Source organism: Perognathus longimembris, chromosome 21, assembly GCF_023159225.1.
Source record: "Perognathus longimembris pacificus isolate PPM17 chromosome 21, ASM2315922v1, whole genome shotgun sequence".
Lineage (NCBI taxonomy): Eukaryota > Metazoa > Chordata > Mammalia > Rodentia > Heteromyidae > Perognathus > Perognathus longimembris.
Genome location: NC_063181.1, coordinates 14,612,101 through 14,628,058, shown reverse-complemented (window position 1 = coordinate 14,628,058; position 15,958 = coordinate 14,612,101). Strand labels below are relative to the sequence as shown.

Sequence of the window (15,958 nt, the reverse complement as noted above, 5' to 3'; positions counted from 1 at the left end):
CAGAGCATCTTTCACTTAATAAAAAGTGAAATGTTTGAAACTCTTTCCTTTGTCTCCTGTGCCTGTTAAAGGTATAGTATGCTTGTTGTCTTCATTCTACTAGCTCCAGATTTTTCTCTTCCATTTGCTGGCTTTGGCTTCCGATTGTAAAAATTCTTAAGTGAGCTGGAGGCGTGGCTCAAGAGCGCCTGAGCTGCCAGGACCTGAGTTCAACCCCCACTATTGCCCCAAACAAACCAATAAGTAGAGTTATGCGTAAGGCCAGAAATTACTGTCTTTGTTTCTTTCATCATCTGTCACCTCATCAGAACTAGAACAAAGTAGCATAGTTCTCTTATTTTAAAGGAAAGCACAAATTAAAAAATGAACTAAGGGCATCTTGAACTCCCATGTTGTCTCTCTTTCTACTTCTCCTAATTTTAACCCTGTTACACTAAGATAAATCTGTGCTAAGACTTAAGAATAAAATGAACTAGGAAGGTGACCTGACACTTGTCCTTCATTAGGCTGTATACCAAAAAGTAAATATTCTTTAGTAAGAAGCATTTCTTTTTTTTTTTTTTTTTCCTTTGGCCAGTCCTGGGCCTTGGACTCAGGGCCTGAGAACCGTCCCTGGCTTCTTCACACTCAAGGCCAGCACTCTGCCACCTGAGCCACAGCGCCCCTTCTGGCCGTTTTCCATATATGTGGTGCTGGGGAATAGAACCGAGAGCTTCATGTGTAGGAGGCAAGCACTCTTGCCACTAGGCCATATTCCCAGCCCAAGAAGCATTTCTTGCTGAAGACAAAATTGAAAGCCTCGAGAGATTCTCGGGTGTCTAAATATATTTTCTTGCCTTCAAAGTGAACAACAGAAAACAATCTTTCACATACAATCCCCCTTCCATGCTTTATTTACATATTCTAACCGTGGAACATAGAAAACTATAAGCATCCTTATGTATTGGAGTGGCTACGCTTAAGAGTACAAGGAAGCACAGGTTGGTAACAGGAGCTTGTCTTTACTTGTTAGGTTTGAGCAGTGTGATGTGCCCACGCTTCGTTCGTGGTGCATGTAAAGGTATTCCTCTGTTTTTGTTTTGGGGCAGGTGAAGAACTGCACAGATTTGCAGGGAGAGGTCTGCCCATGTCTAGAGTCACTGAGTCACTTAGTTCATTGAGATTCTGTACTCAGATGATTAACTTGGAAGGGTGAATTTCTCCCCAAGTGGAAAGTACACTTGTGCTTTTTGCCTCTTCTCTGTTCAATGAGTATTTTTCTTATTCTAATCAGAATGTGCTAAGCCTATCATCTAGCTCCAGGAATCTATAAACATGTCTTTGATGTCACGCCATCAGGTTGAAGCTCCAGGAGTGTCCAGGCCTTGGTGTCACCTGGTTCAGCCCCTAGGGGACTGAAGTGGAGACAGGTTTCAATCACCACCCATCGCCATTCAACTGTGTCGGTAGTTTTTGTGTCTCGCAGGACCTTTTCAGATGGTGTGAAAAGAAAACTGTAGGAATCAGACTGGAGCTTTGTTCTATGCAATGATCTTTTCTCTTGCTACACAACTATTCACTTCTGGCCTGCTTTAGGGCCCAGATAGTTCCCAATATAAAAACAGATTGTGTGACCAAAATTCACTGGTAAATAGTTTTATTCTACCTTCTTTTCCTCCCTCCCTCCCTCCCTCCCGCCCCTACATCCTCCCTCTCTTCTTTACTCCCTTCTTTTTTATTCCAATTCATTTATGTAACATTTTATTATAGAATAGACAAATAGATGAATGTTGCCCAATTTCAGGCTATAGTAAGAGACTGTTTTTACGTAGGGTAGGTTAGGGCTTAATGTTCACTACCTTGGATGTGTTTAATCCACACCTCATTTATGATTATACATTACCATCAATGTACTGGACCATAACCACACAGGCACTTGAGCATCTGGATTTAGCAGGAGCAGTGCCCAACACATTGCAGCAAATACTGGGTGTAAGGAAGGAATGAAGGCAAAAGCATATCTTGAACTGAAGCTGGACTCACTCACAGAAAGGCCAGGTCTTGTGAAGAACAAGGTCCCTGATCTCCAAAAGCATGGGATGAAGATAAAGGCAAATATACCCAATTACTGTGCCTCTAGGATTGGCAAGAACAATATATTCGGAACCAAAAAGGTGGCTCATATGGCTGAATTGCTCAGAATTAAGATTCCCCTCCACTCTGCCGTTCCAGCCATTCCTCTAAGAACTATGATTTCACAGTATCGTGCTTTATTTTTATAGACAGTATTTTACTATGTAGCCCAGTCTGGGCTTGAAATCATGTTTCTCCAAAGGATGTAAGGATTACAAACAGGAGTCACTATGCCAAGCTTAAGCACTTTTCTTATATCTTATAAACCAATGTTTAAGTCTTTTTAGGTGCTGATGCTTTCCCCCCCTCCCCCCTCCCCCACACACATTGCTGCCTCCTAACAGTTCTCTGCCCGATGTTTTTGAGATGATTGAATGAGATGGACTGACTATATAACCCCAGTGTGCCAGCGTATAATAATGATCAAATAAAAGAGCCTGGCCCCCAGTGCACAATGAGAACCTCCCCCACCCCGAAGTGGGTGCAAAGCCTCCAAAGCTGTGTTTGCAGGAGCTAAATCTCCTTTTTTTTTTTTTGCCAGTCCTGGGCCTTGGACTCAGGGCCTGAGCACTGTCCCTGGCTTCCTTTTTGCTCAAGGCTAGCACTCTGCCACTTGAGCCACAGCGCCACTTCTGGCCGTTTTTCTGTATATGTGGTGCTGGGGAATTGAACCCAGGGCCTCATGTATACGAGGCAAGCACTCTTGCCACTAGGCCATATCCCCAGCCCCTACAACTCCTTTTGGTAAAGGAAATGCCCCAGGATTTGCTTGTAGCAGAGACTGGGATTAAGATTATAGAACTTTCATGAAATCTGAGGGTCAGAGGTTCAGAGATTGAAGTGTGGATTAGGGGAAAGACATTGAAAAGAGCTGAGCATTGGTAAGGGGGGTCGCAGAAGGACAGAGATGGTATGCAATGCTACTGGCTTTCCCATTCTCAAGATCCCCACTGGCCTTGGAGGAAGGTGGCATAATAGTGATGCCCTCTAATTAAAGAAGAACACACAGTTCTTCAAAGATTGACTAGAGAAGGAGAATCTCTGGTTAGAGGGAGGGAGTAGGAGAAAGAGCACTTACCTAAATGGCCCTGATTTCTATGCTTTGGAATGCTTGTCTACCTTTTATGATAAAGGTGTGTATGAGAGTGTCTGTGTGTGTGTGTGTGTGTGTACCATATATATGTATGTGTATCTGTATATACACATACATACATATATGATTTTTTTTCATGGGTTGGATGTAGTCAAAAGAAAAATTGGTAATCCACCTCTGTCCTTACTCAAAAACACCAGTTATCTTCTCAATAGATGGGAAGATTTTTAACAACCCCATTAGCTCCGAGCTGACTCACTGAGTCTTAACAGTCATCTGGAGAAGGATGACATGATTCTTGCAAGCAGAAAGTTTTGATTGAAGTAAGTGCTAAATATAGGATTTTTGGATGGTTTTCAAACATTGTGTATTGTAGGTCTGTAGTGAATTACGCATTTTTTATTAAATTTCTCACTTTATTTTGATTCCTTCTTGTTTGTTTGATGTATGACTCAGTCAAGTTTTTCAACAACAACAAAAAGTATTTAGTGACTTGCTCCTTTGGTGTAGATAATATAAACATTTCTTATGTGCAGATGGTGTTGGGTAGGCGTGGTCTAAGACACAACTGTTGTTACTCTTCAGATACTGCCAGAAAGAAGGGTGGCATTTGTCTCTTTCTTTCTTTCTTTCTTTCTTTCTTTCTTTCTTTCTTTCTTTCTTTCTTTCTTTCTTTCTTTCTTTCTTTCTTTCTTTCTTTCTTTCTTCCCTTCCTTTCCCTTCCCTCCCTCCCTCCCTTCTTTCTTTTTCTTCTTCTTCTTTTTTTTTTTTTGCCTGAGACTGGGACTTTGTATGTGATGCTTTTGCTCCATGTTGATGCTCTACCACCTGAGCCAAGCCTCCAACACCCTGCCCTTTCTTAGATGTTAGATGTTAGTCTTCTGAAGGACTTTCCTCCCTACTTCATCTACAGTGATTTCTCCTCTCTGCTTGCTGTACTGTAAGTGCACCATGATGCAGTGGTAGAGAAGACTTGACTGCAGAGTCAGAGGGCCAGGGTCCAAGTCTTGGCCCTCCCTTCCCATTATCTGACTGACTTTGGTGGACCTGATTTTCTCCTTTAAACAAATAATAGTATTAGAACCTTTCCACAGGGCACATTGATTCCAATGATTAGGAACAGTGTGTGGCACCCTTTGAGAGCTTTACAAGTGATCATTAGGATTGTTGTCACCATTATGAATCCTTCAGTCTATAATCCATGCATGTGGCTTGTTGCCATGGTTACCAATTTCCCCATCCCTTTCCCAATTAGAACAAGGCCAGTGTGTTGTCTTTCTAGGTTACTTCCAGCTCCAGGTCTTTGCGCAGTGACTGCTCATTCTGGGCTCTCAAAGCATGCTTGAATGAATGAATAGCTACCTAAGAACAGTTTCTAAGCTAAAGCCAATCTGGTTAGTAGATTTCAAATTTTTAAACTAAAAATATCAACTAATATTTTCATCATTCTCTACCTAGGCATATATTCTTTATTATTGGCTTACCTTGGTGTTACATCTGTAGGCCCTTAGTGGGAATCCTTTCTGGGAAAAAAAAAAATTAGGCTGACGGTAGGTTGATGTGGTGGCAAAGCCCTCTTAACCCCGTCATTCTGGGTAGGAGAATCATGAGTTGAAAAGCATCCTTGCCTATATAGTAGGAGGCTATCTGTAAATGAATTTGTTAATTAAAAAAATGTATATATAGGCTGAGTATTTGACTATGCCATAGATTTTCTCAGACTAACGTAATGGTGGCCATATTCTGTAGATTAAGCCTGACAACGTCTACTGATGATTGATTTGTAATGTAGAGATGACTCCCCTATGGGAGTGCAGAGCTGGGAAGATGTTGGGTAAAGAGTTCAACATTTTATTTCGATAGAAGGGGTACATTCTCCTTCCTGTAGGACAGAATGTCTAACCAGCTTTAAGAATAGAAACTCAAAATGTGTTGGACTCAGGAGCAGTGGCCTTAAGTGTGGAACCTCTAGTTCTCTCCTCTGTGGGTTAGGAGATTGAAAGATATTTGTCTTTGTTCCAGAGAATAAGAGGTGAAGGCTTAGGTAAGTAGTTTGAAGTTGCCAAGGTTTCTCTTTCCAGGACCTAACAGTAGCAATGGCAACTTCCATTCCTTCATTTTTTTTTTTTTCTCTAAAGCCTTTCCTCTACAGAGTAATGATAGGAGAAGGGGAAAATAGTAGTCTGATCTAATAACCCACAAGTTGATTGAAGTATATAAAAAGATATTCTGTCATTTATAGTTAAGGTTGCATTTGTTTCTTTTTAAATTAAAAAAAGTATAATCAATCGTTACAAAAGAAATTTAGGGGAATTGTTGGGAAATTGGAAAGAGAAATTACTGTATTGATTAGCATCCAAAAGCCCCCTTCAAATTGGAAGTAATTTATTTAGGTAAGTGAAATTTAGAGATATTGTTGAGAAATCAGGAAAGGAAAATTACTCTGTTGCTTAGCACCATCATTTCTTCCTTAATTCTGACTGAATATATTGGGTCTGCTTTTGAATCGCCTTTTGTTGGGGTTGCTTTTAAGCACTGGGGGCCATGTCCCAGGGTGCAGGTTTTCATATCTTGTGAATGTTACCAGTTTGATAGAAGTAATTGCTGCTTTTCCTTCTACTCCACCACAATGGATGAAGGAAAATGATCACTAGCCCCTGATGATTGAAAGGCAAACTTGGGTCTCTGAGCTCCAAGAACAGCAAGCTCAGGTTTATACTTCCACAGATAAACCTTCATCTGCCCAGGAGTCACTTAGATTCATAAGAGATTTTATGTAGGACAGTGTATGCACCATCTATTATTCAGCAGCTGCTTTCTTATTTAAGAGATTCTTTTTGTTTTCCAGGAGGAAAATATTCTGGGGCTGAGTCTGTAAAGATCAGTTAAGGTTTATTGATTTTTTTTGCCCACGAATAGTTTCCGGTCATTTCATGGGACATAAAAATGCAGATCTTCTTGCCTGTCACAACCACAGACTCAGGCTAAGGACCGAATGGTATCTAATAGTAAAGCAGTCGCCAGTTCCTTAGCTTGGCCATATTCCTCTGCAGGGACCAAGGCCCTAGCTCAATTTGGCTGATCACCCCTGAAAACATTCCTTAGAACTGCCACCTTTACTGTTCATTTGGGATATTTCTTTGTCTACAGCCTTGTAAAAAACAAAACACCCTTTCCCAGACACTGGTTGCTTATGCCTGTAATCCTAGCTACTCAAGAGGCTGAGATCTGAGGACCACAGTTCAAAGCCAATCTGGGAAGAATCTGGAAGACTCTTAAATTAACCAGCAAAGTGTCTGAAGTGTAGGTGTGGATGACGTGGTAGAGCACCAGCCTAGAGAGAAAAAGCCAAGCAATAGTGCCTAGGTCTTGAGTTTAAGCCCAACACTAACACACACAAAAATTCACTTTGCATCCAAGGTCCAAATAAATACAGTCATTTCTCATGAAACCTTTCCTTCCTAATACTTCTGTGCATTAAAAGAGTCTATAAAACCAAAATAAACCAACTATATCTGTAATACATAGTTTCTACCATTCTTGTAGACCTGCAACATGCTGATAGTATAGTTATATGTGTAGATGATTTATTTTCCCTGCGTTCCTTGAGAATGTATTATCCAAAAAGAATATTTTAAATTTTTTTACCCCTATAACCTAATCATACTGCCGAAAGCTTGAAAAAGAAAGGAATACATTTAAATCCCACTGTGTATAATTTTGATTAGTAGCCATCCATTCATTTGCTTTTTGCACCTGTGATGTTACATGTGTGATTTTTGCCTTTCTCCATATAATTATAGTGCTGCTAACCCTCGGTGTTTTGGCTACTTAATAAAGACTCAAGTAGCTAGGCCATAATTAAGTTAATTATTTTGCTCATTTTATTTTTAGACAAGTGTCTTGTTTAAGGAGGCAGCCAGTGATTGGTGAGTGAGGGTCCATCCTGCCCCTTGCTCTTCCCTTCTTCTGCTCCTAACAATGGGTTCACCCAGTTACTCCAGTTACCCAGCGTGCCTTAGAAAGTGCTTAGGACACTGTGACTTCTGACAAACTCCAAAACCACTTCAAGCTCTCACATGCGAAAGGCTAAATGTTTGGAATGATTCGCTACTCGGTTTCAAATACCTGAGGTTACCTTTAAAAGCAACTACAAATTCATCGAAGCCATAATACTTTTAATACCTTTGACATTTTATTAGAGAATTTATGATATTGCTGTATACATTCAACTTATTGGTAGTAAGTAAGGCTGTCTTAAGGTGGGTTCATTTTAATCTGGTGTCCTATGAGGAAGATACCAGGAGTTTCTTGTGCAGTTCTGGCCTTTTGTGTGTAGGGGTAGTTGGAATAGAAACATATCCATTATAAAAATCAAGTAAAGTTTCTTGGTAATGAAAGACGATGTTCCATGAGACATTCTGCTTTCTCTAAATGTAATAAAACATTACTTTTTACAGTAAAGTCTTAACATATGCTAGACAAGTTTCTCGTGTATGAGAAGACTAAATATGTAAAGTTGTAAAGATCCTGTGCCAGGTTGGTGTGTGTGTGTGTGTGTGTGTGTGTGTGTGTGTGTGTGTGTGTGTGTCTGTGTGTGTGTGTGTCTGTGTGTCTGTGTGTCTGTGTGTTGGTATTGAGGCTTGAATTCAGGGCGTGGCTCTCTCCCTTAGCCTTTCATTTAAGGCTGTCACTCTACCATTGAGCCAGTGGCTTTTTTAGGTGGTTCACTGGAAATAGAAGTCCCGTGGACTTTTCTGCCTGGGCCGACTTTGAAGCAAGATTCTCAAATCTCAGCCTTCTGAGTAGCTAGGATTGCAGTCAGGTGTAAGCCAGTAGTGCCCAGCTTGCTTAGATCACTTTTAACTTGAAAGGTCATGGTTAGATAAATGTCACAGGAGGCCCATAGTACTGAGTTCAAACGAAAGTTTACACAGTTCATCAAAATCCCAGTAAAAGCTGTCAGACCCTTGTTTTCTCATTATTACCAATAAATTATACTTCCAACAGAGCCCTATTAACTTTGTGCCTGATTTTCCTAATGCTTTCACCAAGAGCCATCACTTAGAATTTTCTCTGGGACACCAAGGTAGCCATGAGCAGGGTTTTGAGTCAATCCTAACTGGTGAGTAGACAGTGATAGAGCACTTGTCTAAACATGTTTTGGCCTTGGGTTCCAACCCAGCACCATTGGGGCAGTGGGCATGTATAGCAGCAATGAGTTCGGGGTAGGGAAAATGAAGTTGCTTATTAGTCTGCTTTATTCCCTGTCCCCAGCTCCATGTGGCTCCCTATAGATTGTTAGAGCTATAGTGTGTGTGTGTGTGTGTGTGTGTGTGTGTGTGTGTGTGTGTGTGTGTGTCTTGAACTCAGGGCTTGGCTGCTATCCCTGAGCTTCTTTTGCTCAAGGCTAGTACTCTACCACTTGAGCCACAGCTCCACCTCAGGCTTCTTTTGAATAGCTTATTGAAGATAAGAGTCTCATGGACTTCCCTGCCCAGGCTGGCATCGAACTGCGATCCTCACATCTCAGCCTCCCAAGTAGCTAGGATTAGAGACCTGACTTATCCGTGCTTAGTGTAGAGTTTAGGCTGGGACTAACCCTACTACAATAGGTAAAATCTACTTTGCTTCCTTTGAGCATTTGATCTGCTTGGAGACCACCCAGAAGATGGAATAGAGAGACTAAGATAGGATTTATAAATGTGGATCTCCTGGCCAAATGCCATTATAATGTTTTTATCCAACTCATTCTTTCACCCCCACCCTTAAACACACACCACAGAAAGCTTCGGGATCATCTTTCTACTACCAATTGTATTCCATCACTCCATGTGTTGGTGATGCATTATTCTGGCCTTGCTACCTATTATTCTTGAAAGTTGATTCTATTAAAAACAAACAAAGCAAAACCGTCCTTGAAGTGCAGAAGAGATGCTCATGTTTGGAAATGATTTGTCCTACTAATAGTGGCTCAGACAAGTCACCTGAATTCGCATCCCCAGAGAGCCACAGGAACACAGCTTGCCGTGTTTATAGAAGTATCAGGCGGCTTTGGAACTGTAATTAGCACAGCTTTGGGATCATGGGAAAGCGAGTTTATTTCTTCGTTAAATATTGACTGTTAGGATTTCCATTATCCTAGTAGAGCAGTGTCATCCATGAGGTAAGAAGACAGCATCCCTACAAATTGACAGGGGAGGAAAAAGCTTAGGGGATGGTATATTTTTAGAAAGGCATTGGTGAAGTCTGACTGTGATGCTGAAATGGAGAAATCTCTGTGGTCCTTAATGTTACTTGTGTGACCTGTTAAATGTTTATTATGGGAAGTGAAGCTAGGCGCTCCATGGTTTCCCATTACTTCCGTACCTAGTTAGGTTATATGAAGCTTGTGATCACTGGAGCTTTTTGGGAAATGTTTTCCTTGCCCTCAGGGAAAACAAAAAGTGAATGTTCTTTCTTTTCTTGCTGATCTTATCAGGCCAGCACAGACATTGACCTCTTGTACTTTGACTTTACAGTAGGAATTTTTAAATAGACCATCATCATAGCTTGCTTTTCATGGCTTACCCTATTAAGATTTAAAATTTAAGCATGCATAAAGGTCAGTGAAACCACCACCTGACAAAAGTGTTCAGAATTTTGTCCAGCCTTTTTGGTGAGGGCCCCCCAAGATGCAGAGAAACAACGAGGAGGGCAATTTGGGTTTTTTTTGAGGGGAGGGTTACATGTATTTCTCTTGAAGTGTTTCATTCTTTGTCTTCTGGCTTTTTCTTACCAAACCTAAGAGTTGCCTCTTCCATGTTCAATAAGATTTGAGCAAGTACCCAGCCATTATTGGATATTAGAATATTCAGCCAGACCAAAAAAAAAAAAAAAAACCACCCTGAATTCCCTTTTGATTGCTCTATTCTGCATGCCGTCCATGAGCTGAGGGAAATCTTCATTTATTACTGCCAAATGTTAAAATTAGATGTTCTGCGTATTCTTAGAAAAAAAATGTTTGTACCTTGGAGTCTGCTTTGACGTTCTTTATTCTTGATTCAATCAATATCTCCTGCAACATGGGCACAAGGAGGTCTCGATATTGAGAGAAGACAGGTCACATGGAAGAAACATCCTTGACCTATCCAGATATTGACGTGCTGACTTCCCATTTCAGATAAAAACAGGCTGGAAATAGACCTTGGCGAACTGTCTCACCTTGTTATGTTGGCTTGTCGATGACTTTTTGCAGTTTAACTCAGCTGCCAAGCAGCTGATCGAGTGGGACAAGCCCCCCACGGCAGGAGGGGATGCGGGAGAATGTCCCTCGGCAGCAGTCCAGGGCAGCACGGCCCCAAAGCACTCCGACACCAAGAAGAACACCAAAAAGCGCCACTCCTTCACCTCCCTCACCATGGCAAGCAAGTCCTCCCAGGCCTCGCAGCACCGCCACTCCATGGAAATCAGCCCTCCTGTCCTCATCAGCTCCAGCAACCCCACCGCCGCCGCCCGCATCAGCGAGCTGTCCGGGCTGTCCTGTAGCGCCCCGTCTCAGGTGAGCCTTCCACATCTCTTCCCTGGCTGGGAAACAGCATGGATGGATTTCAAACATCTGGAGATGGTAGCTTTCTCCTGGCACACAAAGCCTGTGTGTGAGTGTGTGTGTGTGTGTGTGTGAGCGCGTGTGTGCACGCGCTGGTACCGGGCTTGAGCGCACTCTTCCCCTTGGCTGGCACTCTTATCACTTGAGCCACTGCTTCAGGTCTGGCTTTTTGTTAATTAATTGGAGAAAGGGGTCTCATAAAATTGTATGCGCACGCAGGCTCTGAACCACGATCCTCAGATCTCAGCCTCCAGAGTAGCTAGGATTACAGGCGTGAGCCACCCGGGTGCCCAGCTTACAAAGCCTTGCTTGATCCTGTACTTGGAGAGCTGGAAGGAAGAGCTAATTTTAGTGGATCGACCCTGAATGAAGGACTTGGTCATCTTCAAAAGAAAGATTAAACTGACAAGATGAGCTAAATAACACTGATTGGTTTCACCATTTATCTCATAGTTTTATAGAATGGCACAGGGCTACTACAGGAGATCTTGCCAACTAAAATGTGATCTCCACCCAACTTTACATGCTCTAGATACTCAACATTTGCAATTTCTTGCTCATTGATGTTTAAACTTCTGATCAGAGTTACAGAGGAATAAAAAGATGAAAAGAAACATTTTATTCAAATTAGAAATTGACCTTGCATTTTTAAAAGCTCATTAGCTCATCAAGACTTTCAGGCTGACTTTTAGGGAAAAAAATGGCGACACATTGTTCTTGTGATAATAAAAATGCATGAGATGACTGCAAATACTCATTCACTCATATGGAAAATGTTTATTGAGTAGCTTAGTTATTAGACCCACCCTCCAAGGTACTGTGTATATGAAGACACACAAAATACAGCTCTTTCCTTTATCAGACCTTAATTCTAGACTACAAAATCAGCCTAATTATGACATTTTCTCTTAGGGAAAATGCTCTTGTCATTATCCAATTATATGGACGCCGTATTTCCCTCAACCTAACGTCAGAGTCTTGTCCAAAGCAACCTGTTCCAACAGGAGAAATTTCTTTCTCGTCTTATGCATCATTTTGTAAAATGCATGCAATATATTTTACTGCAACAATATAGTTTTGGATCTTTTTCTTTTAAATGTCAAAAATGAAATTATTTCCCCTTAAGCAGAAAAAAAGAGAAACAAAAGAAAATATCTAGTCTTGATGCTAAAGAAGTATATACAATTTCCTAAGTGCCTATTATCAAATTATAGAATAAAAAATTCACAACTGGGAGCCAGGTACCCGTGGTCATAGAATCCTCACTACTCAAGAGATTGAGATCTGGAAGATTGTGGTTCAATACCAGTCCAAACAGAAAACTCTAGGAGATTCTATCTCCAAAATGATTAGCTTTTCAAAAGCCTATTTACAGCTATGGTTCCAGTGGCAAAGCACCAGCTGAGCCAGCAAGCTGAGCACAGTTTGGGACTTCTGTTGAAATACCAGTACTACAAAAAAATAAAAAATAAAATCACTACTGGGGATTGGATGTGCTTGCTAGGCAGGCACTCTACTATTGAAACATACCTTCGGTCTATTTCGTGTTGGCTATTTTCAAGGTAGAGTCGTGATTTATGCCTGGTGGCATAAGGGAAGCCCGGGCTTCCCTTCCCACACTTGTGCTCCCTGGGATGAGCGGGGCGCGCTATTGGAACTTTCTAACTTATTGAGGGACACATACCTTCCCCACCCTCCAAGAAACAGTGGCCTTTGGTTGGTTCACTAGCAACTCCCCATATGGCAGATATATAGCGAGCACTCAATAACTACTTGTTAAATGGATGTATCCATTGAAAAACGAGAGAGGAAGCATGAAACTGATCCTAAGTAAAAAGGTAGACCAGGACTATGGGTCAGAGCACAAAATACCAAGTGAGGTGAATCTGGAAAGATTCCACATGGGAGAATTTTTCATCTAATTTCAGAGGAGAGAGCTGGAAATAGAGAGTGCACTAATAGAGAGCTCACTCGTTTTGACACATTAAAAAAAAAAACAAAAACTTGTGAGTTAGCAACATTTGCATAATGAGGTTTTCTTGACATAAAAGACAGGCTTCTGCTAAGAATAGTGACAACACTGGGCTTTGAAAGTGTGGGCTTTTTTTTTTTTTTTTTTTTGGCAGTAGGGAAAATTAAGAGAAAGGAAGTTGAGCTGAGTTTGGTGATGTTTTTTTCTGCAGCAGAGTCAGTGGGCAGGTGTGCGCATGTCTGGCCTTGCCACAGCAGAGCTGGGAGTGAAAATTTCTGAAAGTGGAGCTATTTTTGTTTGGTCTTGAGTAGCTTAGGAAACAAGGCTCTTTCTGTGTTCTATTAAAACAGTTTTCAACCCTTCCTTCCCACCTCCCCTGACCTCCCCATTCCAGTTGGTTTGTTTTCCATGGTAGCATTTTGCTTGAGGGAAAGGTTATTTCTAGAAGAGGTTGGGAGGTGTTTGAAGTGCTGTCTGCTTTCTCCCACCTCGGGAACCACAGTCCAATGGAGGGCCCTGAGTACTGTAGCCTATGTGGTGAGCAAACACTACCTAACGGTGAAGCTCAGGGCCTGATGGCCCAGAGGAAGGCTGTGTAACAGGACGGACCTTCCCCTCCTCCCAGCAAGGGCCCGATCTGTCGATTTGAGTGAGGCTCATTGCTGAATTTGTCTCTTGCCCTTGGCCTGGTTTCCATCTTCCCTTCCCTTACTCATAGTCACCTTTACTCTCAATGTTCTGGTTTCCTCCTATTTTATTCTTCTTCATATATTAGTTATGGTTAGGTTTCTTTCTTTCTTTGATTTGAGCTCTCTTTGCCTGGACTGGCCTTGAACTTGATGTTCTCCAGCCTCTGTCTCTTAAGTAGCTGGGACTATAGGTATGAGCCATTTCCACTGTAAATTTCCAAATACATAAACTGGAAGATACCTTTTGAGCTGTGTGTCAGGGGATTACCAGCACATATGTGCTGTGAAGCCCCCAATGGTATGAGCAACCAGGACTTTTGCCTGCTCTTCTTACCACACCTGTGATACTTTTGGGCCTCTGGCATATGGAGAAGTGATTGAATGATGTTACGTGTTCCTGTGGCCACTTTATATTGCCAGTAGCCACAGCGAAGATAAGTAGGCCCATCCAGCTGGGTCCTAGTAGGCTCACGGATAATCCTAGCTATTGAAGAGGCTGACAGCTGCAGCATGAAGCCAGCCTGCGTAGAGAACTCTATGAGGCTCTCAGCTCATTTCACCAGCAAAATGCTAGACTGGAGGCATGGCTTAAGTGGTAGCACACCAGTGGGGACTGAGCAAGAGGCCCTGAGTTCAAGCCTCATGCCTCATACCTCTCCCCCCCCACACACACACACAAAAATTAAAAGGCCCATCGTCCACTCCTATTTGCTTTTCCTAGCTGTGTCTTCCTCACTAGTCCTTTGTGGGAGTGGAGAATGAACTCATTTTTGCAACTCCCTGAGGAAAAGATAGCAGGATAACAGGTTATCCCAGTCCAGGCTCACTCCTAGCCCATTTGCTTCGTCTTCTTGTCCCCCTTTGTCTTTTGTGATTCCTCTTCCTTTACTCTTGTGCTCACAGTGGCCTGAGTGGTGATTTCACGACTCTGTTCTGTGTATTCCTGCTTTACCTGTGAGGACAGAGACCCGAGGGAGGCTCTGGCTCATCTACCTCCCTCACCAGAGTCCAAAACAAAGTGACATCCTGCGGCCAGGGTCACTAATAGCCAAGTATTTTGGCTCCCACAACTGCAGCTTTTAGAGAAGTCTGTCAGTAATAAAACCTTTCTTGGACGAATTTGTAGGCTCAGGCCCAGGAAACTGTGTGTTTTTTTTCCCTTGCCCCAAAGAGTCTTTAATAATGATCTCTACTTTGAGATGAGCTTTGTTATATAAGAACAAATGCTTTTTTGTATGTGTACCCACTTGTAGATGTTCTTGAAGTCTGTATATCTAAAAAGATTTATTGGGTAATATGGCTAAAGGCTGTGGACTTCATCCTAGAATGAAAATCAATGTGTTTCCTATTAGAAATGAACTGGAAATAGATTTGAGTTCACAGGAGAGACACCAAGTTAGGGTTTGGGGAGAAACTCTTGTTATTGGCCCCCCCTCTCCAGATTAACTCAGGTTCAAGCCTTGGGATTCATCAATATATGGGATAGCAAGTACAGATAAATGTTTTTTTAAAAAGGTTATAGAATCATGTATAGTTCTACAGGTTTATTTATGAAGATACATTATGCTGTAATGCTTCAAATACTAGGCCATGTGAGAGTCTAACCCATTTGGAAATGGAAAATTTTCTTGAGTCACTCTGGGAACTCATCTCCCAGCATGTCTTCATCCTGATAATTTTCTTTCTTAAAGTATGGAAAATGAAGAAACCATGTTCGAGAGACATTTTTATCTTCCTAAGATAAGCATTTTTGAGGCATCATTGTTTCCTGGAGGAGATACCTATTGGAGGAAAAGCACACGGAACCCTGCCCCGCAATCATCCTTTTACAGCTCTGCAGTCGGACCTGCTCAGAAACCTGAGCGGAATTGATCAAGTGATTGAACGCAGGCAATGAAATGACCTGAATAACTCAATTTCTTTCTAGTAAATTAATCTTGGATAGTATCAGGGAACAGACACCTTTGAAAACAACTAATTTGGCTTGACATTGTTCCTTTAAAGGTTTAATAAATAATTGACTGCTATAGGCATGTCCAGGCAACTGCATTTTAATTATGCTTCCTTGGTGGAAGGTAGACGCCACCATCTTGAAAAGAGCACAATACAATACCTTAGGGATTTTACAAAGACTTCAACTAGTGATGGACAGGTAAGTGTTCCGCCACAATTTACCTTAACCACATCTTCAGGGAAATCGTTAGAACATTAGGACACCTGTGAGCTGATGGTCGGAAAGGTTAGTTTGACTCATAGTTACTGTAAAATAAGGCAGGATGGTATTGGTAAAGCATTTGAACGATGAATAGAAGAGGTTGTAGTGACTAGTGTTTGTCACATGACTCGCCAGCATCCTGGTACACATTTGGGCATTGGTAAACTTGGGATTGGATAAAGTGAAAGGGATTCTGACTTCCCAAAATAACTGAAGATGGCTGGATGCTGGGGTTCACACCTGTCATCCAAGCCACTCCTGAGGCTGAGGTCTGAGGATCAAGGTTCAA

General features: G+C 41.8%; 1 protein-coding gene across 2 annotated transcripts in view; it reads left to right on the top strand.

The window, feature by feature from the left end:
- The window catches only part of Sh3rf1 (SH3 domain containing ring finger 1), a 136,511-nt gene that overhangs the window by 88,463 nt on the left and 32,090 nt on the right, over positions 1-15,958 (top strand). For both annotated transcript variants that reach the window (XM_048330735.1, XM_048330736.1), the window contains exon 5: positions 10,443-10,745. In XM_048330735.1, the coding sequence (XP_048186692.1) occupies positions 10,443-10,745 (303 nt within the window). The remainder of the gene's footprint in view (positions 1-10,442; positions 10,746-15,958) is intronic.